This window comes from Rhea pennata, chromosome 29 (assembly GCF_028389875.1).
Source record: "Rhea pennata isolate bPtePen1 chromosome 29, bPtePen1.pri, whole genome shotgun sequence".
Classification (NCBI taxonomy): domain Eukaryota; kingdom Metazoa; phylum Chordata; class Aves; order Rheiformes; family Rheidae; genus Rhea; species Rhea pennata.
This window is the reverse complement of record NC_084691.1, coordinates 3583989-3607292: the sequence shown is the minus strand read 5'-3', so window position 1 is coordinate 3607292 and position 23304 is coordinate 3583989. Positions and strand designations below refer to the sequence as shown.

Here is a 23304-nt window from a genome sequence, read left to right as displayed (position 1 = left end):
TGCACTGTTTCATAACCAGGCTCCAGTTTTCCTTGTTCCCTGGCAGCGGCTGAGGATGATGCCGTGTCCCCCACACTCACCTCCTCCGGCTGGGGCTCAGGCGAAGCAGCATCCTGGAGCAAGACAAACCTTGCAGGGGGTTATTGCTGCTGAGGAGAGTGAAGTGGCTCGGTGGGAACCTTGGGGATGTGCAAAGAGGGAAAAACAAAAGCACGGGAAGTTTCAGCAGAGCCTCAGCTCGGTTTCCCCCCAGGATGTGCCCCAACGCTCTACAGATGCCCAACTAGAGACACATCACAAGCTGTTACCAGGACGTCATGGTGCCGAGTGGTAAATATCCTCACTTGTAACATAGTTCTGAGCTTCTAGGACAAAAATAGACACACTTTACAGGATAGGATCTCCAAGCCTGGCTCTCGAGCCAATTTCAGTGCCGAGAGTTTGAGGTCTAAAATGCAGCGAAGTTGTCAAAACACCTTCCAATCTCTTCTCCCTGCTAATCACCTGGGTCGCAGGTGTCAGGCTGCTGCGTCACCGCAAGGTCATTCATCATACAGACTCACAAACATTTCAAAAATTCACGTGCACATCCCTCTGGATTGCGTTATATAAAGCTTCTTCATAACAGTTTAAAGAAGAAACTGCTCAGTGGCAGGAAGGTGTCACTCCAAGTGTCACCCAAACCTGTTCGGTTCCCCCACTCCTGGTGGGGCAAGTTTGCATACTTGTGCAATTGCTTTCGTTTAAGAGCATCTAATGCCCACGATGGTGGTAAGAACACGATCTTCTGGCAGCGATGAGTGAAATGCACTCCTGAGAAGCCGAACAATTTAATCCCAGGGAGTGTCTCATCTTTATATTTATCTATTTGGTCGGTTGGTGTGTGCGCGTGTGCTGTTGTTGCCCTCTCTGACGTGGTTTGTGGGGAACACAGATCTGGTTTCCGTTTATTTTTTAACCTCACCACTGAGACTTGTTCCCTGTAATTCAATCAAATCACATACCGAGGCCCTGGAGGCGGTAAAAGAAAATAGTGCAAAGTTTCCCAGAGCACCCAAATCCTGGTGTCATCCTAACCTGGTGGCGTGGGCAAATGCCTGCAAACAACCAAGAGGTTCAGTTAGATATTATTCTCCAGGTGACTTACAGCTACTGCCCACCACAGGGCTTGGGCCCTCCATAATTAAAATACCTTTCAGAGGATTTAAATTAACACATTTTACTCAGCTGGCAAGGTGTCTGCGAGCAGGTATGACAGCTCAACTGGGCATCGTTTGGGAGCTTTCCAGGCAGTGAAGAAGGATGGTGTAAGGAGGAGGATGGTGGGGTTTTGCTCTCTTTTGGTGCAGGCTCTGGTGTTAGATACTGTGGCCTGTGCTCAAGAGTAAACGCTTGCTGTGGAAATTGGGGGTAGAAGATCCTACCTTGAATAGCTTTGGTTTGTTAGGTTTCATAAATAGGATGTTCCAGAGTGATTTCTCTGCTCTTCAAGAACAGATTGTGAAGATGGGAAGGGAGAGGGGCTGTTGCAGCCGAAGGGCTCTGCACAAGAGCAAGGAGGTATGAGCTGGCCACCGAGGGAAGCGTGGTGCCTCCTGGGAGCAGGTTGGCATGGCTCTGTCCAGGCAGGAGCAGGTCTGGTCCTTGCCCACCCTGTGCCTGGGGTGCTGCGAATGGAGTGTTCGGATCCCAGGTGGTTTTCCTCATCCTAGGGACAAGAGTAGGGAAAAGCCCCTCAAGCATAAGAAGTTTATTTTTTCTTTTATCTTTTCAAGCCCCTTTTCATGCCCACCTTGATGTTTACAGCTTATCTACTATTCTCTTATCCAGAGACCAAGCTTGGTGGCAGGGTTTAGCATTAATAGTCCGTGGGTAATTCAGTAGCCTGAAAGCTTAGGGTGAATTCCTGGGGTTTTCTTGATTTGTTATTTTATTAAATTTTTTTTGTTTTTGTTTTGTTTTTGGTTTTTTTTGTTTTTTTTTTTTGTTTTGAAGTCCATGGCAGGGTGCTCATTGACAGCAATTGCTTTTGTCTCTTGGGAGATGCATGCTTGCAGCGGGCTCCTGGGTGTGCCATTGCATATGTTAATGTGGCAGATCACTTAATTATCCCATCAGACTGTCTTTACCTTCTTTTTGATGTGATTGTTCAGCAAAGTTTTTTAATCCCTGTGAAATCCATTGTGAATTTGGCAGGGTGTGACCTTGATAGGTTTTTTTAAGTGTTAAATTTAAGTGTTAAAGATCTGCGTGCAGGTGAACCGCTGCCTCAGGTGGCCTGATGCTCCCCACACTGACTGTTGGTCCAGTAGGGCAAAAAGGAAGATGCAGTGGATGCTGAACGGCCATGGTGATGCTGTGTGGGCACCTCTGTGTCTCGAGTATCCTCCTCTTCCTGGTGTGTCCGTGAGCCTGGGAAAGGATGTGGATCTGTAGGAGATGTGGAGGAGTTGCCCTCCTCCCCGTCTGGGAAGAGACACAGCAGTTTCCTAGTGCCCTGCAAAAAACACTCCACGTTGGCACCAGATTTGGTTTGGAGCTGGGGGTAGATCCACCCGGCTGAATGGAGAGGGAAGACCATGACACCCTCTGGGAACTCCAGGGCTGGGAATCACCGGGCTAGATACGGTTGGTGGAGGGCTTTGATTTCCCTTCCCTACTGCTTGTTTTGTCTAGAGGGAGGCCGTTATGGTATACCAACGTTATCTGTTCTCTGAGGGTTTTTCCTCTTTCAGTATTTTATCTCATTAAAGCATCTTTGGAGGACATGGGATGGAGCATGTGGGGTCCTGCATGATGCCGCTGAGGAACTGGGCTTGTTCAGGGACCACAGCTAGGAGGAATCGGTCTGGGGATCCTTGTGTAAACAAGACTCTCGTTTCTCACTAAGACGACATGTGTCAGCTGCAGTTTGTCCCCAAACTCTTGACTTGCTTGTCCCTTTCCAAGCTGGAAGGGGACCAAAGGCACGGTCACATGTGAGCTGGGCACCACAAGGTCTCCTTGTATTTGGCTGGGGCAGCCAGCAGAGCACCCAAACTGCTGGGTTGAATTTCTCTTGGTCTCTCAGGACCTGCCCGGTTTTACGTCTCTGCTCAACCTCGAGGAGAATGAAAGCCTTTGAGCTTGTGGTTAACAGACACCTAATTGATTCTGAATAATCCTGACAAGTTTTTGCAGTCCTTGTAATCTGCTCTTTCCAACTGAATAGCTTGGGCTAGATCTGTATGGATGCCAGCTGCACATTGCTTGGCTGCATTCTTTCATTTTCAGATCATGCTTTCATTTTAACCCTTACATTGACCCTTTTCTATGCAGATCTTCCAAGGGATGATGCTTTTTTCACCATCCTCTCCTTGAAGGCAGCCTGTTCTTCGTTACCTTCACTAGAGCTGTGTTTAGAGAACCTGAAACGTGGCAGGGTTTCTTTTGGCAGAGTGAATGAGTAAACTGCTACATTTAATATTTGCCTTGTAGACTTGGCAAACTAATTCCAGCTGTGACACCTGGCCATGGCATGAGAAGCAATAAATAACTGGAAGGGGCTGCGAAAGGATAAGAGGGAGGACAGCAGGACAGAGCAATGTTGAGTTGCTCTGCTTTGGTGTGTTGGGTCACGTCTCCTAGCTTGAGTTGTAGTCCCACCACTGCCTGAGATTGTGCTTGGATTTGGCAGGAATACAGTTTAAGACTGCTCTGCCAACACCTCTCATCCATCCCAAGCCTGTCCTGGAGTGGGAGAAGACGACAGGATCCCCCATGCTGTAGGGAGCACTACTAGGATGAAGATGAGGATTGCTCAGAAACCTGCTCTGTGTGTGTAGGACTAGTAGCGTGGAGCGTCCTCCACATGGTCTGATGCTCCTGGGCACCACCACGAACAACTCAGTAACGATCAGTTCTGCATCCCTGGTTTATCCCTGAGGTCTCCCAAAGCACATATGGGAGGTCTCAGGGATGTCAGTGTCTTGAGGATGAATTTTGGGTGAGGTTTCTACCTGCACTGATTATAATGTTTGCGATAATTAATCACGGGCTGGGCATTGTTTGAGTTTGTGTTGGCCCTCTCAGGAGGTGCTTACAACTGGCACCATAGCGGAAAGTGGGACTTTTCTGCTTGTTTGCGTTGAGGGTGTGTTGTGCGGGTGTTGTTTGCCTTGTCCTTTTCCTTTCTGTGCAAATTTCTCTGTCCACGTGAAGCACCGAAATGTGTCATGGGACAAATTTGCCCCCTCCTGCTGCCCCAGTTGCCAGGAGGTGCCTCCATCTCCCTCTGCCCTTGTGACTTTTTTCCTCCTATGCCCTATTGCAGGGAGAAAAAACTCATTTATCTGGTGTCCCTGCCACCTCCTCGGACGTGCTCCAGGCTTGGAGCTGGGTCCCCCGTCCAGCTCTCCCCTTTGTGGCTCCGAATTAAGGAGGGCCGATTCCCTGGCTGTTGCTTTTCGATCTTCCTCCGTACGAACCCACCCGGTGCCCCAGAGCCGTAGCTGAGCTGAGTCTCTCCAGCAGGATTAAACCTTTTCCTTTCTGTTCTACTCCGTGCAAAGCCTGGAAAGGCTCCGGAGGGGAGCGGGAGCCGCTCTCCCCTTGGAGAGCTTGGCTCGGGCCTTGCTCTCTGCTGCAGCCCCCAAGCGCGGCTCGGCCCCCGCGGACGGTCTCTCCGCGCCGGTGGCTGCGTGCGCGACTGCAGCCGGGCGCCGCGGGGAGCCGTCGCTCCCTGGCCTCCGACGTGCCGCAGCGGAGGGATGCTGCGGGAGAGCATCCTTCACCCCCCCCCCCCACTCCACACCCATCCCACCCCGCTTCTGCAATTCCAGCCCGGAGCTCGGCATCTCGCTTTCTGCCCGCTGGCAGCTTTCCACCCCGCGGCGCCTTGCGGCTGCCTCCCCAAAGCCGCGGCACGGCCCCGCCGCTGCTGGGGGGCCGCCTGGCTCCTTCGGAGCCGCTTCTTTTCCCGGCGTCCCCCTGTCCTGCAGGCTGGGAATGGTACGGTCCTGCCTCCGAGCGCGGCGCTCGTCGCTCCGTGGACGTTGCTAGAACGCGAAGGCATCGGCGCAGGCTGCGGCCGGAGCCCAGACGCCCCGGAGAGCGGGGCGGGAAGGACCTGCCGCTGCGGCCCTCGCCGTCCCCGCTCGCGTCCCCCCGGCGCCCGGGCGGCAGCGAGGCAGCATGACCCAGGGAAAGGTAGGTGGGAGGGCAGGGTTGGGCTCACGAGTCGTCCCGCTTATATAACTGCACAGCTGGGGGAGAAACGGGGGGATTTAAGGAAGGAAAGGAGCAGGGGGTATCGATGCAGGGGCGGGAGCCGGGTACCCGTGCCCAGCCCGGCCGGGTGCGCAGTGGCCGCTGCAGCACGGAGGTGTTTTGGCAGAGGAGGGGATGGATGGTTGTGTAATAAGGTTGGGGGCTGTTTTTATCCTGGATGTGGAGCTTGGCTCTGTCGTTGGACGTTATTTCCCTGCATTCGAGGGGCTGTCGACCTTAACGTGGTGCTTGTACTTTCCCATCGGTGTGGTCGGAGCGCTTGGCACCTGCCCCGGCCACCTCCTTCCCCATCCAAGGAGCTCCACATTTTGATATTCTCCAATTTTCGGAGCCCAGAAGGGGTTTGTGCATCCTCTGCCGGCGCAGTGTGCCGTTGCCATAACGACGATGCCAGAGGCCGCCCAGATGCGGGTGGTACCGACCATCCAGCATCTCCTCGGGTATCTCCTCCATCCCTGTGACTGGTGGGGACTCTGTCCCTGATGCTGGGCTGGCCCCCACCTTGCAGAGGAGAAAGGACACCAGTCTCTAACTTCTCCCAAGAGGTCAGAGATTGCTGGGAGGTTGTTTGGGTTATGTTCCCAAGGAGAAGCTGGGGTTTTGTAGTCTGAAGCCTTCGGCAAGTTTATGCATTCGAATATCCTCCTAGGAAATTCTTTTCAAGGGAAATTCAGAAATGAGGACGCTGAAAGGCCTCTGCACGTGTTCTGCCAGCTTCACAGAACGGTTGAGGTTGGCAGGGACCTCTGGAGATCATCCAGCCCCCCCTGCTCAAGCAGGGTCACCTACAGCATGTCGGACAGGGTCGCGTCCAAGCGGGTTTTGAATATGTCCAGAGAAGGAGACTCCACAACCCCTCTGGGCAACCCATTCCTGTGCTCTGTCACTCTCACAGTGAAGAAGTTTTTCCTTATATTCAAGTGGAACGTCCTGAGTTTCAGTTTGTGCCCGTTGCTTCTTGTTCCTGCTGCAGGACTGTTTCTGCACCCTTTTTACGTTCTAATTTCTTCCCCCCCCCCCTTCTCCTTTCCGTGCAGCTCTCTGTGAACAACAAACCTCCCAACGCCGAGGGGCAAGGGGAGAAGAAGGATGGTGCCGCTGCACCGCCGGCCCCTCCGACCTACGAGGAGGCGACGGCAGGAGAGGGGATGAAGTCTGGTGCCTACCCTCCTCCTCCGTCGGTGCCGCTCCATCCCAGCTGGGCTTACGTGGACCCTAGTGAGTCTGCAGGTGGCCGGACCCACACCTAGCGCCTTGTGGAAGGGGAGCAGGGATCTTGCCGGGCTCGAGGATGTAGTACTATTTGGCCCATGGTAGAGCCCACCCTAGAGCTAGGGCTGTTAGCTGTAAATACGTATGTATATATATAAAATATATATATATATACATATATAAGCCAGCTCCCCCAAGCACTGCAGCACACTGCTTTCCAAACGTGGGACTAGGTGCCCAGCGGTCTGCCCCCTTCCTCTAACCACTCGGCTGCTCTGCAGTGCCGGGAAGAGAAAACCCCGGCTCGCAGCTCGGTCTGCTAAGCAATGCCACCTCCCGGGGCTGCGAGAGGCCCGAGCAAAGCGCTCCTGGGCAGCCGCCCCCCTCCTTGCTCCTGCTTGCCCCCGGCTTTCAGAGAAACCGCTGAAGCAGCAAAAATCAGCGTAGCAGCGTCAGTGATGTCTGGCTGCTCCGAGCCAGAGCTGGCAGAGCTTAAAATGTTGCTGGGCTCCAAGGCTGAACTATTCTAGAGCTGGGCCACGTGGCCACGAGCGCGGCTGACTCCTCGGCAAACAAACGGCTTTTCTTTCCCCGGGTACCACGTGCAGCCTGGGCTCGGGGCTGGGACAAGCGCACAGAGGCCCGGCTGTGCCGCGGCACGGGGGCGAGCCCGGGGGCTCTGCGAGGCGGCCGTCGGCCGGAGAGAGCGGGCGCGCGAGCGATGGCTCTGCCGGCACGGCCTGAACCACGAAGTCCTGGAGGGAACCGGGGGGTTGAGGAATCCTTGGGTCCTCGTCCTTTGCAGGCTGCCTGCTCCAGCCAGCGGCGACGGTCGCAGCTGCGGGGATGGAGAGGTTTGGGAAACGGAGCACGCCATCCCCTCAGATATTTGCATGCTCTGATGGTTTTGCAGGCTTTTTTTCTTGCTTGCCTATAGGGGTCAGAAACAGAAGGGCTAAACAACCTCCCAGCTTGCCGCAACAGCCGCTTGGGTCTTTCTAATCGCCAGGTGAATTAGGATGAGTAAAGCCCAAAGGGGTTGGGACGCTGGGAATTTGTGTCCCCAAGGACTTGCCTAGGTGATGCATCATCTCTTGCCCACTGCCCTAACAAGCCTGGCAGCATTTCCTCCCCTCGGCTGCGCTCCGTGTCACGCATCGATCCCTTCCGCTGTCTTCCTCCGGTTCCCCCTGCCCCGTGCCGTGCTGCCGTGCGGCCTCGCAGCCAGCTGGGCGCCCGGGGGAACGTGCCACGGGGCCGTGTCCGCCGGCGTGTGTGATGCTGGGAGTAGCTGGAGGGAAGGGATGCGTGTTTCAGGTTGCTTTCTTGAAACGTGGCAGCAAGACAGCACGTGCTGTCGTCGGAGAGGGGTGCTGGCACCGAGCTCCCCGTCGGGACAGAAATAGCACGGCCGTGGGTGGGAGGCGACAGGAGTGCCAGGGACGTTAGCCTCGGGGAAGGAAAACCTGCTCCATTCCTCGGAGGCATTTAGGTACCTAATTTGGTGTTTAGACACCTTGATTGCTTTGACGCAGGAGGCACTGAACTGTCCCTGAAGACACGAGCCTCGGGTGCTCTCGGTCCCGTGCCAGTGATGACGGGATCTCCCAGAAATGCGGAGAGGAAGCGGCGCAGGCATTTGTCCCCCCTGGGGTGTAGAAGTAGGCACAGGAGACTTATTAGGCACAAGAGCACGAGGGATTTATTTCCTGCTAGGTGCATCTTTGAGATGAAGCTTTGGCAATAAAAGCAAGTGCCCTTGAACTGTAAAATGGAGGAAGTCTTGGACTTGGGATTTGAATTTGGCTTTGGTGCCTGCGTCACGGCCTGCCTGCTGGGTTAGAGGGCCTTCCCCCTACCTGCCTGATGGGTCTGAGCATCACCGATGCCTCCACCCCTGTGTTCAAATTGGTTAAAAGGCTTTGTGAAGGCAGGGAGGGAAGCATCGAGCAGGCAGGGATGTGACCGCACAGCTGGTGCGATTGCACCAGCCTTGTTTCTATAGGAAACCCGGTCAGGGGAGACTTAGTAGCACAAAGCGATGTTTGCAAGAGAGACAAATCGCATGGGAGGCCCATGCGCAAAGACAACTGCGGTTTCATTGCTCTTTCGAGCTGTGAGGTTCAGGGCTGATGCTCGTCTCATTTGGGCAGCTGATCTCAGCTGGTAGGAGCTGCCTCCTTGGGTTTCTCCTCTCAGCCCTTCCTGCCCTGTGACATTCCCCGCTGCCTTCAGCCCTGGCTGTCATAGTTGTCCCCTCCTGCTCTTTCCTGGGGATGGTAGAAGTTTCCAGGTGTTTTCTCTCCACCTCCCTGCAGCCTAGAGCAAATAATGCTTTCTGCAGCCTTCCTCCTCCTCGGTCTGCAGGGAAATGCCAGCAAGGAGAACTGGTATTAAAAAGCCCTTAAAAAAACCCTGGCTGCTTTCTCTCTTTGTGTGGTGCTGTAACTTGGGAAGAAGACTCTGGGCAGCTGCATCAAGTTGTTTTCCCCTTGTTTGCTAAACTGTTCTGACTCCTTGTGTAGAAAACAGATGTGGGGTGGACCTCATTGAAAAGCTGAAGTGATCTTTCCTCAGGGGAGAGGGCACAACACCATTAACGTAATAAATGATGCACATGGGCTAAGCTCAGGCAATTGTGGAGCAGCAGGGGAATCCTCCTGCAGCAGGGCTCCCAAGGGGAATAGTCAGATCTCGGGTCCTCTTGGGGATCTTTGAATGTTCAGTGAAAGGTGAGTGAGAACATGATTGCGTTGTCATTAAAGGTTCGGTAGAGAGGAATTGACCTTGGTATCTCGGTCATGTGGCCCTTTGCAGAAGCATTTTCCACCTCTATCTGTTCTCAGAGGTGCTCCTAATAAGATGTAGGAGCGGGAGGGAAGCCAAGTGCATTTCAGCATGTCTGGAGGACACGTCTCCCTGGGTTTTGTGATACAACAGGAAAATCCTGAGATTTGGGCCTCCTGAACTGTAATCTCTTGGTGGTGGGTTATCCCAGCTTGCCCGGGGAAGGCTTGGGGAGGGAGCTGACTTGCCTGGTTTCTGCTTCAGGTACGAGCCCCAGCTATGGCAGTGGTGGGTACCCAGGCGACACGGAGATGCTCACAACCTTCAGCTGGGATGACAGGAATGTGCGCAGGGTGTTCATCAGGAAGGTATGGTGCAAGGGGTATGTCTGTGCCGGCCAAGGGGGAACACCCAGCTCTGCTCTCGAAAGGGCAAGGCTGCAGGCCAGGTGTATTTAACATCCCACTCCTGAAATGGATGGAGCTTTGCTGGCTCCTCCGGACCATGGAGTTGCTCCGAGCCGAGTGGGAAGTGGGGGGGGAAGGCTGCTGGTCTGCTCTGCACGTTTCCCACACTGCCATGCTGCCTCTTTTCAGGTTTATGCCATCCTGATGGTCCAGCTCTTGGTCACAGTTGTTATCGTGGCTTTCTTCACCTTCTGGTAAGTCTTTTGTCCAGCAGTAATGTTCTCTTTGGTGTCCTCTGCATGACCTGCTGCTATGCAACTCTTACTCAGGGGCGTTGTCTGTTACTCAGTTACCTAAAAATCTTTCTAATGTGCTTTAATAGAAAGTAAGACTAAGGGACCCTGAGAGGTCATTTGGTCCCTCTGGTGCCCAGCTGCCGTTCCTGCATGTCCCAGCTGGTGCATCATCCCTTCTGGACCTGCGTTATTCTCCCTTGGGTATTAATTGCTGCTTCATAGCTAGGCACCATCTCTAGGGTGTTAACAGGCTCCGGTCCGTTGGATACGGCTCCCTTAGGCATCAGCAATAGCCAGTATTTTTCCTTTGGGAGTTATCAAGGCCATCAGACACCTGGCTCCCTCGGCTTTCGGGACCGGGTTACCTGCCTTCACAGCAGCAGATACCCTGAGCTCGAGCAGCGGGCTTTCTCCAGCTCGGATGACTGAGCACTTTGGGCATGTGCAGATCAAATTGCAGCTAGAATAAATAATGAACCGCTGTCAGTTTGAGGATTTCAGCTCCTTAATCACTTTAGGAAGGCAGCAGCTGTTCCCCTGAGCAAGGCTGACTGTGTAATCGATAACAGCAGGGCCATCTTTCCTATTTGACAGGTTGAATTTCTTTCAGTCAGTCAGCCTGCTGGGCAAATTCTGCTGTGGCGTTGACTTGCCTCCCCACGTCCCATGCTGTGCCACCCCATACACGCTCCCGGGTTTAATTCAGCAGTGATTTGTGCAGTGATTGGCAGTTTCTGCTCTCTCAGTGCCCTTCTTTCTTCCTGTCTTGCAGTGAGCCGGTCAAAGGGTACATTCAGATGAACCCTGCCTGGTACTGGGCGTCCTAGTGAGTATCCGTGTCCTCTCCTACGGCCGTGCACATGCCAAATGGCTCTGGATGTGTTTATAGTGATACGGGGCCATTTTCCAAACGTGTCTGCATCCTGCACGTGAGGAATTGCTCCAGTGGGTGTAGGTGTGGGTGAAGTGGAAAAGTTTATGGATATCTTTGAGAACAAAGATGGAAATGAGTCCGAGGTACAAGATACAGACATCTGAATACTGACGGCTTGCCACTCTACAAACAGGAGTGTAGTAAAGATGTGAGTATTGCTTACAGAACGAACAAAGTAAAACCAGGAAAACAGTGCAGAAATCCAGGTGTGAGAGTTGAGAGGATGCTTAGTATACCTTTAAGGCTTAATCTGGGGGCTACCCCATCGAAATCAAGGAGCTTGCCTGGGTTTACACCACATATCTTGATAAACAGACACGTGAAGAAGGATGTAGGCAGTGTTAAGAGGGAGGGGGAAGCATTTGAAGGTATTATAGTGTTTCTGGACCTGTCTGGATGCAGCCGACCTACCCGAATCATCATTACGGAGCTGCTTTGTGCCCAGAACCTGGGATCCTGTTCGTTAGGCATGTTTGGTCTGAAAGGTCAGTGAGGAGGTAGCTTAAGCTATGCCTCTGTGTTAAGATATTTGCAGTTGTGCTAATTCTTGGATGCTGCAAGCGTTAGTGCTGCTAATTAAGCAGGCAGAGTGCACAATGCAATTGACTGTGAAGGAGGCTCTGAAATCTGGCTTTAATTAGTTCACACCCAAATCATGAAATGTGTCCAGGCCCGGAGATGAGACACCAGCTTATATAACTCAAAAAAAAAAGAATCAAAATAGCACTAATAGAAGGAACCCAGCACCAACATGCCTTTTTATGACCTTAAAGGAAGATAATATGGTCTCCTCCTTGGCCAGCTGGTAGATTGGAGAAACATCGTTGTCTCACAGGGCTTTTTGGAAGACAAGATCAAGCTCTGATCAGGTCTATGTTTTCACCTCTGGGCTCATGTCTTGTGGCTTACCAGCCAGTTAGCATGTGTTTCTCTTTCCATCCTTCAGTAGGAAAAAACATGTCTTGGGCCAGTTGGAGGTAGACTCTGGACTTAATTTTTGTGCCTCTGTCCTTTCACCTCCTGCCAATCCAACCATTCCCTCTTTCCCCAACTATCCTTAGTGTCTTGTCTTGATCTGAGTCTGGATATTCTTCATGCATGGAGACCCTAAATCTCTATATGCCTCTGTAAAATAAAAGTGGATGTACCAGGATGGTTTCCTACCACTGGAGTGATAGCTTGGGCTCAGAGGAAATAAAGTAACGTGGAGAGGGAGGAAAGGCGATGGACAAATGCAGTTCCCTATATGCTGCTTTTCCATCTGTTCAGCCGTGTCCACTCTAGCTTTCCTGGTTTCCCCGTGGGAGAGCAATGCTGAGGTTTATCTCTGGTGTGTTTATCACGGCCCGTGGGTTTTGCCGTCATGTTCATTTATTAGACCTGAGGTGACTGGCTATCGGGCTGCCATCAGCATGCTTGGAAGCTGCTTTCAGCCCCAGGCGCTGGGTGAAAGCAGGTAAGCAGGTTCCCACTGTGCTGTAACCCATGGGTGCCATAGAAAAACGTGATGTTTGGGGCAGAGGGAGACGATTCCTCAGCTGCTGGGTTTTTGCTTGACTGAAGGGTCAAGTCATGCGAGATAAATAACTTCCCTATGACCTGCGGATGGCTTGTGCAACAACGTATTAGGCTTGGGTCTGTGGGTCTCTGTCTTTAGAGGATCCTTTTGCTGTTGAACTCTTCCTTGTGGGCTGTTGCAGTTAGCATGGGACCAGTTTCCTTCTCAGATGCAGGATTTTGCTCTGGCCTCAGACAAGTCACTTAAGCACTTCTAGCACTGTTAATCTTTCATTTCTGCTGAAATCCCAGCGGGACACCTTGAGAGCTCACTGAAGCAGGAAGAGACTGAAAATGAGGGCATAGTCTGGAATGGTCCAAGTCCTTTCTGATGTAGTGGAGACACTGGCTGTGGATGTGTGATTCATGCACTGAGAAGGTGTCTACAACACCTTTGGCTGCCCTATATATTCTGGATTTGAATGCTACCCTTGCTCTGCTCCAAAACCTTCCTTCAGGTTGTTCCAGGATGGCAGTGCTGCCCAAACTCGGGGTGGCAGTGGGGAACTAGCATAAGCAAATTTGGCAGCTGCAGGCAGCAAAACAGCTTCGGCAAGGGGCAGTTACAGCTTTGCTTCCTACCCAACACTGACTTTTTGGTGTAGAACATGCATAAGCAGTGTACTGGAACAGTAAAACTTGTCAGATGGACAAATTTTACAAACATCAACACACAGTGCTGGGGTTTTCCTCCCTAATCTGTCTTTTTTCTCTTCCTTGAAGTGCTGTTTTCTTTGTGACCTACTTGATTCTGGCTTGCTGCTCTGGACCCAGGTAAAATGTTTTGTTTTAAACAACCCAGTGAAATGAAAGATGAATGCTTTGCTCTTGCCTCAAGCATTGCTAACATGTTGCATGGGAATGGATCATGTTAAAGCACGGTCATGTAGGCCTGTATTTTCAGGCCTGACAGTTGTGGGCTGCTGCAACACAGCTGTAAAAGCTGAAGTAAAATTGCAACTGGAAGAGCAAAGCTGGTGCAGCCCAAATTGCTATACAGCTCCAAATGCTTGTTATTAGATACTGTGGAGAATCATCTCTGCTTTCCCCAGAGCAGGGGGTTCCTGGCTGCTTCGTTGGGGTATCAGGGAGATGTTTGCCATCTTGGCCCAGGAGCAGCCTGAATGCACTCTTGTTCCCAGCAGAACGACTGTCTGTTTGCAGCACCCCTGCCATACGACGCACAGACCATTAATTATACGACACCTGTTATGCAAGCGGTTGTGCAGTGCTGCTAAGCACCACTGCCCCTTGTGTCGCAGAGCTGACCGGCCTCTGTTTCTTAACTTGCAGGAGGTATTTCCCATGGAATCTGATCTTGCTGAGCATCTTTGTAAGTGGTACATCTGGACAGTGTCTGCCATGCCCCTCCAACCAGCATGGGTTTTGCAATGGCTCCGGGCAGGAGAGGCTATTGTCTGCTCTGAATTCCTGCAGAAAGCAGGAATTTCATCCTGTAATTGCCCTGCACTTGGGCCAAGGAACTGTAATTGAACTAGAAAGCGATAAGCAGAAAAGAGCCTCTGTTTAAAACCAGTGCCTGTGGAGTCTGGTGAGGGGTTAGGAGCTGGGACCCTGCGTAGGAGGGGCAGAGGGATGGAGAAGCGGGGACTGGGGGAGGGGGAGTAACTCTTGAGTTGTGGCCTGCCCTATGGACATTAGTCAGTCTAGTATCAAAAACTATGCAAAAATTGCATCTCTTGGGTGTTGGTTTAAGAGGTTTCACTGTCCTTATGGTTATCCTTGTCACTGCAATTAGAAATATTTCATCTGCTGAGTGTTTGTCCCTGGGACATGAATGCAAGAGTAAAGTGATTCTCTTTCCCTCCCAGACTCTCTCCATGGCTTATCTCACCGGGATGCTCTCCAGGTAGGTTGTATACGTGGTCCCTGGAGTTCTTCTGGGCCTTTGTCCTGGCTCTTCCTCTGAAAAACAATTTCTCACTTCTGAAATATTTGGGCTGCTTGATCCCTTTGGAGCTGTTCCAGCAGCCACAGGAAGCCTGACCTTCCCTTTGGAAACACCTTTTAAAGATGCTCTGTAAGAGCTATGGTGGCACCTCCAGCAGTTTCTTTTTGTAGTCTGTGGCTTTGCATCCTTTTACTTGTGCTCTCACTGTTGCAGTCTGCTCACAAGATCAGCCCTGATTCACGTGAGTCTCTGGTGATGAGGCAGATGAGCCAGTGGGTGTTAATGGCCACCTACTGGGGACAAAAAGTGGTGGCCTTGGCAACTAAGAGAGAATACCAGTGATATCACTAATAAAACTGAAGGGAAGAGTGGAGACCTGGGTTTTCTTAGAGCTGAACCTAGTGCTGTAACCCACTGAAGTTGGTAGTTGGACCCACTGAAAACTAGAACCTAAGCCTGCAGTCTGTACTTGTTCAGATTTCTCCATACTTTTTTTGCAGTTAATTTTGAGATTCAAGCCTCCACGTTATGAGCACATTGATAGTGCAACAGAGCTTTCTGTTTTCTCATTGTGCTGCAATGGCATTTGTCATTTTATTTTTATTATCTCCCAGGTTGAATCCTCCTCCTCTCCATATGCTTGTGGACAGATAGATTTTTATGATAAATTCCTATCTTAGCTGCTCGTGAGTTCCCAAGAGGTGTAGACATGCCCTGCTGCTCACCCTCTTCTATTTAAAGCAGGAGAAAAGCCAATCTAATCTTTCTGTGTATTCAGTCTTCCCTTCTCTTTTGACATTAAGCAGGAACATTGGTAAGGTCAGGACAGCTTCTGCCCCCAAGACTTCCACTTTTCCTATGTCTCCACTGAGCTTCTGCCTGTCTTTATCCCTTCTGGCTCTGTGGGAGTTGTTAGAAATGTGGCTTTGCTGTTAATTTTGCAGCTATTACAATACCAAGTCAGTCCTCCTGTGTCTGGGGATCACAGCCCTGGTGTGTCTTTCTGTCACCATCTTCAGCTTCCAGACCAAGGTGGGTGTGTGCTGATTAGTCCCTCTGGAAAAGGCACCTTTTGTGGGCAGGGAACAGGGTCAGATAATGCTGGGAGTTGAGGTGTTATGGAGCAGGACCATAGGGCTCTGAGTATGGGAGCAATTTGAGGGATGCTGGGACAAAAAGTGAAGCATATAGGAAGGTTATGACAAGTGCTGGGTGAATATGTTGGGATAAAGACAGGATTGGAAGATGCCAACATACGGGGTAAGCTGGCTTTTGGAGTATCAGATTTGGGTGCAGGAGGTCCTGAAAGATGATACAAAATATACTGGCACAAGTGAGTATGTTGGACTTCTGTATAAGGGCTGCAGTGGGTACTGGGTTATTGTCTTAGGCAATAACGGGGTGATGGACAATGCTTGGGTGTTTGCAGTATGATGGGTGTCGGGTTATTGCTCCACCTGCATCTTGAGTCCAATCACCGTCTGACAGCAAGATCGGTGTGATGCTGGCAAGCTCCTCCGCCGCAGCACTCTGCACTCGTAACGTGGCGCTCTTTACCTCCGCAGTTTGACTTCACCTCCTACCAGGGCGTCCTCTTCGTGATGCTCATGGTGCTCTTCTTCGGCGGCATCATTCTGGCTGTGATACTACCCTACCAATATGTGAGTAACAACCCACATCCCTCCTTCCTTGCCAAGTGCAACCAGTTCCAGCACAAGGAGCCAAACATCAGCCTCAAGCAGGCAAACTCCAGGGGTTGGCTCAAGATAGGAGTGTCCCAGTCTGCTTTCCTGAAAAGTGCAAAAGCATCAGGGGAAATGATGCCTGATTCCTGGTCATTCTGCAATCAGGTTGGTTTGTAGGATGAAGCACTGGCCTGGGCTTAAAGTTAACTTCTGTTCCTGTTAGGACCTCACAGTGGTGGCATCTGCCTGCAGTTTTCCCTCCAGTAAAACAGTGGTGAGCACTTTAGAGTGCCTGGCTGTCCAGTACAAAACAGCGCTCTGATCAGGAGTGACTGCCTTGTCACACCTCTAGCCACTGCCAGTCCCACTTCCATGGGTTCAGTCCCTTCAGCCTCCTTGGGCAGCCTCTCTTCACTTTGCCTCCCTGCTCTTGGCTTGGACCTGGTCACAGTCACGGTTGGCTGTTCCCTGCTGAAATCCTGGAGCAGCTTGTGACTACCCAATGGTTTGGTGTAGCAGTGGAGGGCCTGTTTTTGATGTAAGAGCTTTTCATTAGGCAAATCATCATTCAAGCAAGAGCCTGACAGACCCTGGAAGATCTTGATAAGAGGGAAAGTACGGGGCTGCACAGCCTCCATTAATCTCCCTGAATGCTTGCTTGTGCTGGAGACAGCAGCACCTGGCTTTGCTCACAGCAGCCTCTAAATACCCTCCAAACCCCTTGCCTCTCACCTGGGCTCTCTGGGGATGGAAATCATACTTTCAAGGCCAGATCTGCAGCAGGTGCTCCCCCATTACTAGCCCTGGAGTCAAACAGATGGGTGAACATGAAGGCCAGTATTTCCCAAAGTAGCTTGGTTTTTGGTTGTCTCTTTTTGAGGTCCATCTCCCCTTGTGTGTGCATGTGAGGGTAAATGAGCTTGCATTGCCAAGCTGCTGCCATTAAACTATTGTGACAGCTTCTCTGATATCTTGATGCCTGTCAAGATAAGCATAGCTCGAGGCAGCTTGTATTTAGCTTGTCTATCTGAGGAGGCAGGTTGCAATCTCTGGGCTGAATCTGCAGTCCATGTAGACACCTCCTGCAACTGCTCTGGTAGTGCTGTGCGCTACTGTGCCCCAGCAAGCAGGGTATGAATTTGCCCTCAATTCCAGTGAATTTCCACTGTAACTCCACCAGATACTGGAGTTTTGTGTTAATTAAAGCTGGATCTGTCCCTTGGAAGCATATGGTGTTTTTTTCAGAGGCATCATCCTTGTCCAGGTGAATCAAGCCTTCCAGGCCTGCTGCAAAACATATTTCTAACAGGACAGAGCTAGGAGGTTGCTGAAGAGACCTCAGCCTTGTTGAGGAAAGCTGACCTGGAAGCTTATGAGCCAAGCAAAGACTAAAATAGGGGAAACTGAGGCACAGTGACCTGTTCTTTGCCATGAGAAGAACAAATCGAACTGGGATGGAGCTGAAAGTGGTGCAAGCTGAAGGCTTTTACAGCACTTTCCCTAATTTGACTCCTCCACACCAGAGCTGAGCGCTGCTCTGTGTCAAGTCATAATTAACTAGTTTTCTCCCAGTCACTGATTGATGTATTTACTTTTTTAGGTGCACTGGCTCCATGCGATCTATGCCCTTCTGGGTGCCATTATCTTCACTATGGTAAGTATAGTGCTGGTCATAGGGACTGGGAATGTGCAGGCAGGAAAAAATAAGTGAATAACCATGGAGTAAATGCTTTTTGCCCTGAAGGGTGCCCAGGGAAGGAAGGAGTAAGTTGCAGGATTGCAGAGCTCCACATCCTCAAATGGCTCATGAATAGCAATTACTGCAGTGATCTCAGCTCTGTCCAAAGAAGGTGCTGGTGTACGTGACAGTGTCAGAGCAGAGCATGGTGTGATTGGCAAACCAATGCTGTATGTGCAACACTAGGTGTGAAGAGTAGAAAGTATTGTAGAGAAGGAGCAAAAAGGCCTCTTTGGAGTGGAAAAAGCAGAGGTTAAGGTTTGGCACAGCAATGGAAGCAGGACCGCAGGGTTCAAAGGGAGTCTGGGCATGAAATGAGGCTGCAGATGTGAACAAAACCAAGTCAGGCCAGAGTGGATGAAGGCTAAGGAGCGGGTATGAGCTTCGTTAATGGAGATGAGCGTATAGGAAGATTACCTACAGGCTGCAGCTTGGGAGTGAGGGTCATTGGGAAGGTGCACTGCTGGCAGGAAAAAAATCCTGAATCCCAGCAGCACTTTTAACCAAAACTGAAAAACTTGATTCATTCCTTCGACTGCTCCCTAGCTGTCCCTGCAGCGAGCCTCTTCCCGGAGCATGTCCTGGCAGTGCTGTGCTTGCTGGTTGGGTGTGGGAGTTGTCTGGGAAGATGCTTGGCGTTACCTCGAAGTGGGGGTCAGGAGCAGGGCTGCCTTGGGGATCAAGGCGGTGCCCATTGGGCATGCTGTGAATAAGAACAGTTGAGCAATTTCATTTAATAGCTAATAAAGTCATTTCAAGAGAGCTCGGATATTTCTTCTCTGATTCACAATTAAAGACTGCTCTGTAAAATATAAGCAGGCTAAACATTTTATAATTACCCCGTAAACCTCAGTCAAACTCAGCTGATGCAGTTGACAGCACCAGCCTTGTCAACTCAGCTTGATGATCTGTCTTGAGAGATCAATTTTTATTATTTATGACCGTAGATGGCAGAGATGCTAGCCGAGGGAACGGCAGAGATGCTCTGCCAGCTCGGGGAGCTTCAAGTCATGGTGCCTGTCACAGGCTAGGTTAACAGAGGGGATAGAGGTGGCATGGGGGAAGATGTGCTCCAAGTCGTGCAGCAAGGTGCAGGTTTTCTGGCAGATGGGCCACCAACCTGCCCCTGTACACACTTCCTTCTGTGAGCAGTATATCAGCACAGACAGGCTGGGCAGTGGGTTCTTGCCCCAGCAGCAGGGCTGTGATGGCTTCATGGATAAAATCTGCCCTGCTCTCAGATGTGATTGCCAGATGTTAGCTTTGCTCTGGGTCTGGTTACTTCTCCTAGCAGCTCTGTACAGGCCTTGCTGCTGCCCAGGGTCTGCAGTATGTTTCTCAGCAGCTAGGTCAAGTGCAAGGTCTGCTCTCAGGGCTGCTGGTCCCTGAGCTAGCTGGAGGCCAGCCGGAGGTTCCCTGCAAGACTGGGCAGTCTGGACAAATGAAATGAATGCAGTGAGAGGAAGGAGCAATTTCTTGGCTTCTTTGCTCTGGTGTTGCTGGAATGTCATGTTGGTCCAGGACACTCTGTTACCTGGCAGGTCTTTCTGAACTGTAGAAAGTACAAGAATAACAAGTCATAGGGACTGGCTGAGGAAGAACAAGAATTGCTCCAGGGCTGAGCTAGAGGACATGTTCAGGATAGATGAAGCAAAGGGGAGCCTGCACAATATGCATGAAAAAAGTGGGGATGGAGGAACAGTTAGGCTCAGGGTTGGACTAACAACAGTGAAATGAAGGGGAAAGTCATAACTCATGATCAAAGTATTGTTCTAAGCTTTTTAAACAGCAGTTACAGCCCATAAAAGAAATCGTTGCATTTTCATTGTGGGATCACTGAAGCAACTGGGACAACTCCTGTTAAGTGCTTCTTGCCTCTGTGCTGAAGCTGCGTGTGACTGTTACTGGGTTTTCATCCTCTTTCCCCCCAGTTCCTGGCCTTTGATACCCAGATGCTGATGGGGAATCGTCGGTACTCGCTGAGCCCAGAGGAATACATCTTTGGAGCCCTCAATATCTATCTGGACATAATCTACATTTTCTCCTTCTTCCTCCAGTTCTTTGGCTCCAGCCAAGAGTGAATGCAGCAAGGCAGTTTCTTGTCTTTGCTGGCAAGAACCATGTCTAAAAAAATTAAAAAGAAAAAAAGAGGAAAAGAGGAAAAAATAACCACCCTTTCTGGCCCACTAGCAGGCTCCACTCCATCAGCTGAGCAAAGCCCCTGGGTTCCTTATGCAGCTTGTATATATGCTGTTAAGTGTTTGTGACCCAGAAAGTAAAGCAGGGCTTAAGTGTTGTGTCTCTTCTGCTCCCTCTGCTCCTGCTGAGATCAAACCAGACCAGAGACTGGGACGCATCAGACAAAGATCTTTTCCCCAAAGGCTGCCAGAGTTGCCCGTCTGGGTCCTGCCTGTTGTGGGATGCTGACACGCTGTGATCAGCCCTGCAAAGGGAAAATAATATTGAAGAAAGGAGAAACAGGGAATTTTGCTAGGATCCTGGCAGGAAAACTAGTTGGACAAAAGGAAAAGGCTAGGAAAATTCTTGCATGTCCCCTGTTTTTTACTTGCACTTTTTCATGGAGCATCATGGCCTCTGCAGAGATATGCTCTGGATAGTGTCTGCCTTTGGAAAGGCTGAGCATGAGATCCTATAGTTTGGATGTCCTTCTAGCAACCAGTCCTCCAGGCGCAAAGGAACCTGTTGTTCAGGACATGCAGCCTCTTTGAGGACATCCCTAATGCAGGAAGATTTTGTCTGTATCCTTTATATCTGACCATGGAGCTGAGATCGTGCTTTCTTTCCTCCCAGCCTGGAGTAGCAGGATTGCTGATGTCTCCCCGCCCCAGGAGACGTGTATGTCAGTGCTCTCTAAAGTGCTGGTCTTTACTTGGGAGAGTTGTGATCTCATGTGAGGATTATTGACAAGCAATAGCAAAGAATGGATGAAAGACTGAGTTGCAGAGTTTGTAAAGTTAGGAACCTCCCCTTGTAGAAATGGGGAGGAGATCCTGTGGTCAATCATAAGGATGTTGATGCCTTCATGCTAGTGTCTTGACTGCTAGAGATTATTGGCCCTAAGTGGTTACTGTGCAGAGACTAAGGCCAAGGTGAATGCCCATTGCTTGGAAAAGCGGGCACTTCTGTCGCCAACACCACTATCATCTCTTCCTTTTGCTCTGGTGGTTTTCCAGCTCTGCTTCCCTAAACAGGGATGTCAATGAGGGCATGGGATGCCTCTGAGTGCACAGGTAACTTTCCATCTCCCCCTGCTCGCATTCCCCTGTTTGGGGATCAGCTGGCTAATTTCTAACTGTAAAGCTCCAGGTGGAGATAAGAGGCCTTTTGCTCTTATTTAGAAAGTGATCCTTCCCGCTGATAGAAACCCGTATCTTCAATCTCTCTGGGAATGCCAGGGTAAGTGCGTCACTGTGCTGCCTCTAGCAATCCCCGCATGTTAGAGAGAGGCTATGCCAAAATGCTCCATACTGCACATTCCTCCTCTGCTGCTGCCCTGGCTTTTACCCCTCACATGTTGTATCCTCCCACCACACGTGTTCAATACCCTCAGCTGGGCAGAGGAAGAGGAAAGTTACTGTGCAAAGAGTGAAAATGCTTTTGCTAGCTAAGCTCTCTCCCGGGCCTTTCTTGTCTTTGGACTCTGAGTGGCTGCACTGACCTCTGCAGTGACAGCAGCGACAGAACTGGTGCCTCCCAGCTCCAAAAAAACTTTCTAGGATAAAGGAAACTACTAGGTGATGGCAGCATTAAGTACATAATCCACTGCCTTGAACAGCTGAGCAGCCAGAACTGGGAGAGGAGACAGCATGGGAGACACCTTGAATGTATGAAATGGGAGTGCAGAAAGGGAATTTCCTGGCTCAAGTACTGCTCATGTCAGACCTATGCAGGTGCTTTCCTACAGATCTTAGCAGACCTGATGCACAGCCTCTGTCCCAGTAAAAGGCTGTGTTACTCAAAGCAAAAGGCCTGTAGATATTTCTGCTTTCCAGCTTTTGAGGGAGAAGAATGGCTGAAGTTATGTGAAAAGTTCTCAGACTCTGAAAAAGTCCTGAAAATTGTCCTCTAGAAGATGCTTCAGACTTGAGCTCTGTAGCTGCCCCTTCTCTCTGCACTGGGACTCCTCCCAACTGGCTCTGGTCCTGGGGAGAATACTGGTCTGCAGCCCACTCTGGTTCTCTTGCTTTTTCCTTCTGGTGTGGAGTGACTTGTCTTCTGCTGCTGCTAACTCAGCTGTTGCTACCTCCTGGCTTTCTGCTCCAAAGTAAGGAAATACCTGCATGGCACTTGCGGCTCCTTCTCCAGGACACCCAAGCAGAGATGGCTTGCTGTCCTCCCGCGTCCCTCAACAGAACCACAGGGCTCCCTTCTTGCATGTCTCCTGGGTCCTGTTCTGCACTGAGCCCCTTGCCCTTCCATATCACCCATCCAAGCCATGTCCCAGCCTTTCTCTACTGAAAGCACTTGTATTGAAGAAGTGAGTAATGTGTAAACACTCAGAGAGGTGGAAGTCCCCACCAGGCTGAATAACGCAGATCTAGGCAAGTTCTTCCTGGGTTCTCTGACACCCTGGGCATGAGAGGTATAGGGCTGTTTCTCTTCTGTGTAATGTCCTTATCTGAGGTCTGCATCACCCAGACCCTGGCTCTGTATCCCCTTGCTCCTTTTGTCCAGCTGTTCTTATGATTTCATTGTAAATAGGATTTTGTATTTTCTCTGAACATTGCTAATAAACTGTTGCAAAACTGTTCTTTTTGTCGCAAGGTCTCCTTACTGAAGGGCAGCTGATGGAAGGTCTGGTCACACAGCTAAGGTCTTGTCCCCTTTAAAACAGGAAAAATGAACAAGGTTACAGGATGATGTGACATAGCCTGAAGTTTTAATTAGGACCAGGCTGCTTTATGTCTAAGGAACACATCCTACATAAAGCAAATATATGCTGGGTTCCAGTGTAGCATCACACGTGGAATATTTGGCAACTGAAGGATAAGGGGTTCCCTGGGGTGAAATCTCTGTGCTTCCTTAGACTTGGCTGTAAATAGCCACAGGATTCAACAGTAGGGGGGAGGTATGTTGTAAGGAAGGTACCTTCTCAGAGGGACATTCCCCATTGCCTTCAGAGAGGAACTTGAGGCACTAAGCTTTCCCAATTAATCTGACCTAAATTAATGCCCACTTTGGAAGGAGGTGACTTATCTATATCCATCAGCTATGAAAGGGTGGTTAGTCCAGGCTACCAGATCTCTTAGGCGAGAGAAATCCCAACTGCAGCATCTTGTTGCAACAGATCTCTGCTCCTCAGAAGGAGCCGTGCCCAAAGGCAAGTGGGAGAATTGTTTCCAAAGATTAGTTTACTGCTACGTGAACTCATTTGTGCGAAGGGTTGCAGAAATATGCTCCATGAACTTGCTAGATTTGGGGTTTCAGTGTTGACAACTGGCAGTAGTGCCTGGGTCATTGCAGTTGTTATTGTGCTGCATGTTCTTA

The 23304-nt window shown here is 50.6% G+C and overlaps 1 protein-coding gene across 1 annotated transcript; it reads left to right on the top strand.

Moving 5' to 3' along the window:
• The first annotated feature begins 5076 nt into the window (after positions 1 to 5076).
• On the top strand, positions 5077 to 22551 carry FAIM2 (Fas apoptotic inhibitory molecule 2). Its single transcript, XM_062597315.1, has 12 exons — positions 5077 to 5187; positions 6306 to 6486; positions 9532 to 9635; positions 9864 to 9928; positions 10743 to 10796; positions 13185 to 13235; positions 13755 to 13794; positions 14294 to 14331; positions 15318 to 15405; positions 15939 to 16034; positions 17659 to 17712; positions 19728 to 22551. Exons 1-12 carry the CDS (start codon positions 5173 to 5175, stop codon positions 19875 to 19877), a joined length of 936 nt encoding a protein of 311 aa, XP_062453299.1. The 5' UTR covers positions 5077 to 5172; the 3' UTR covers positions 19878 to 22551.
• Positions 22552 to 23304: the final 753 nt, after the last annotated feature.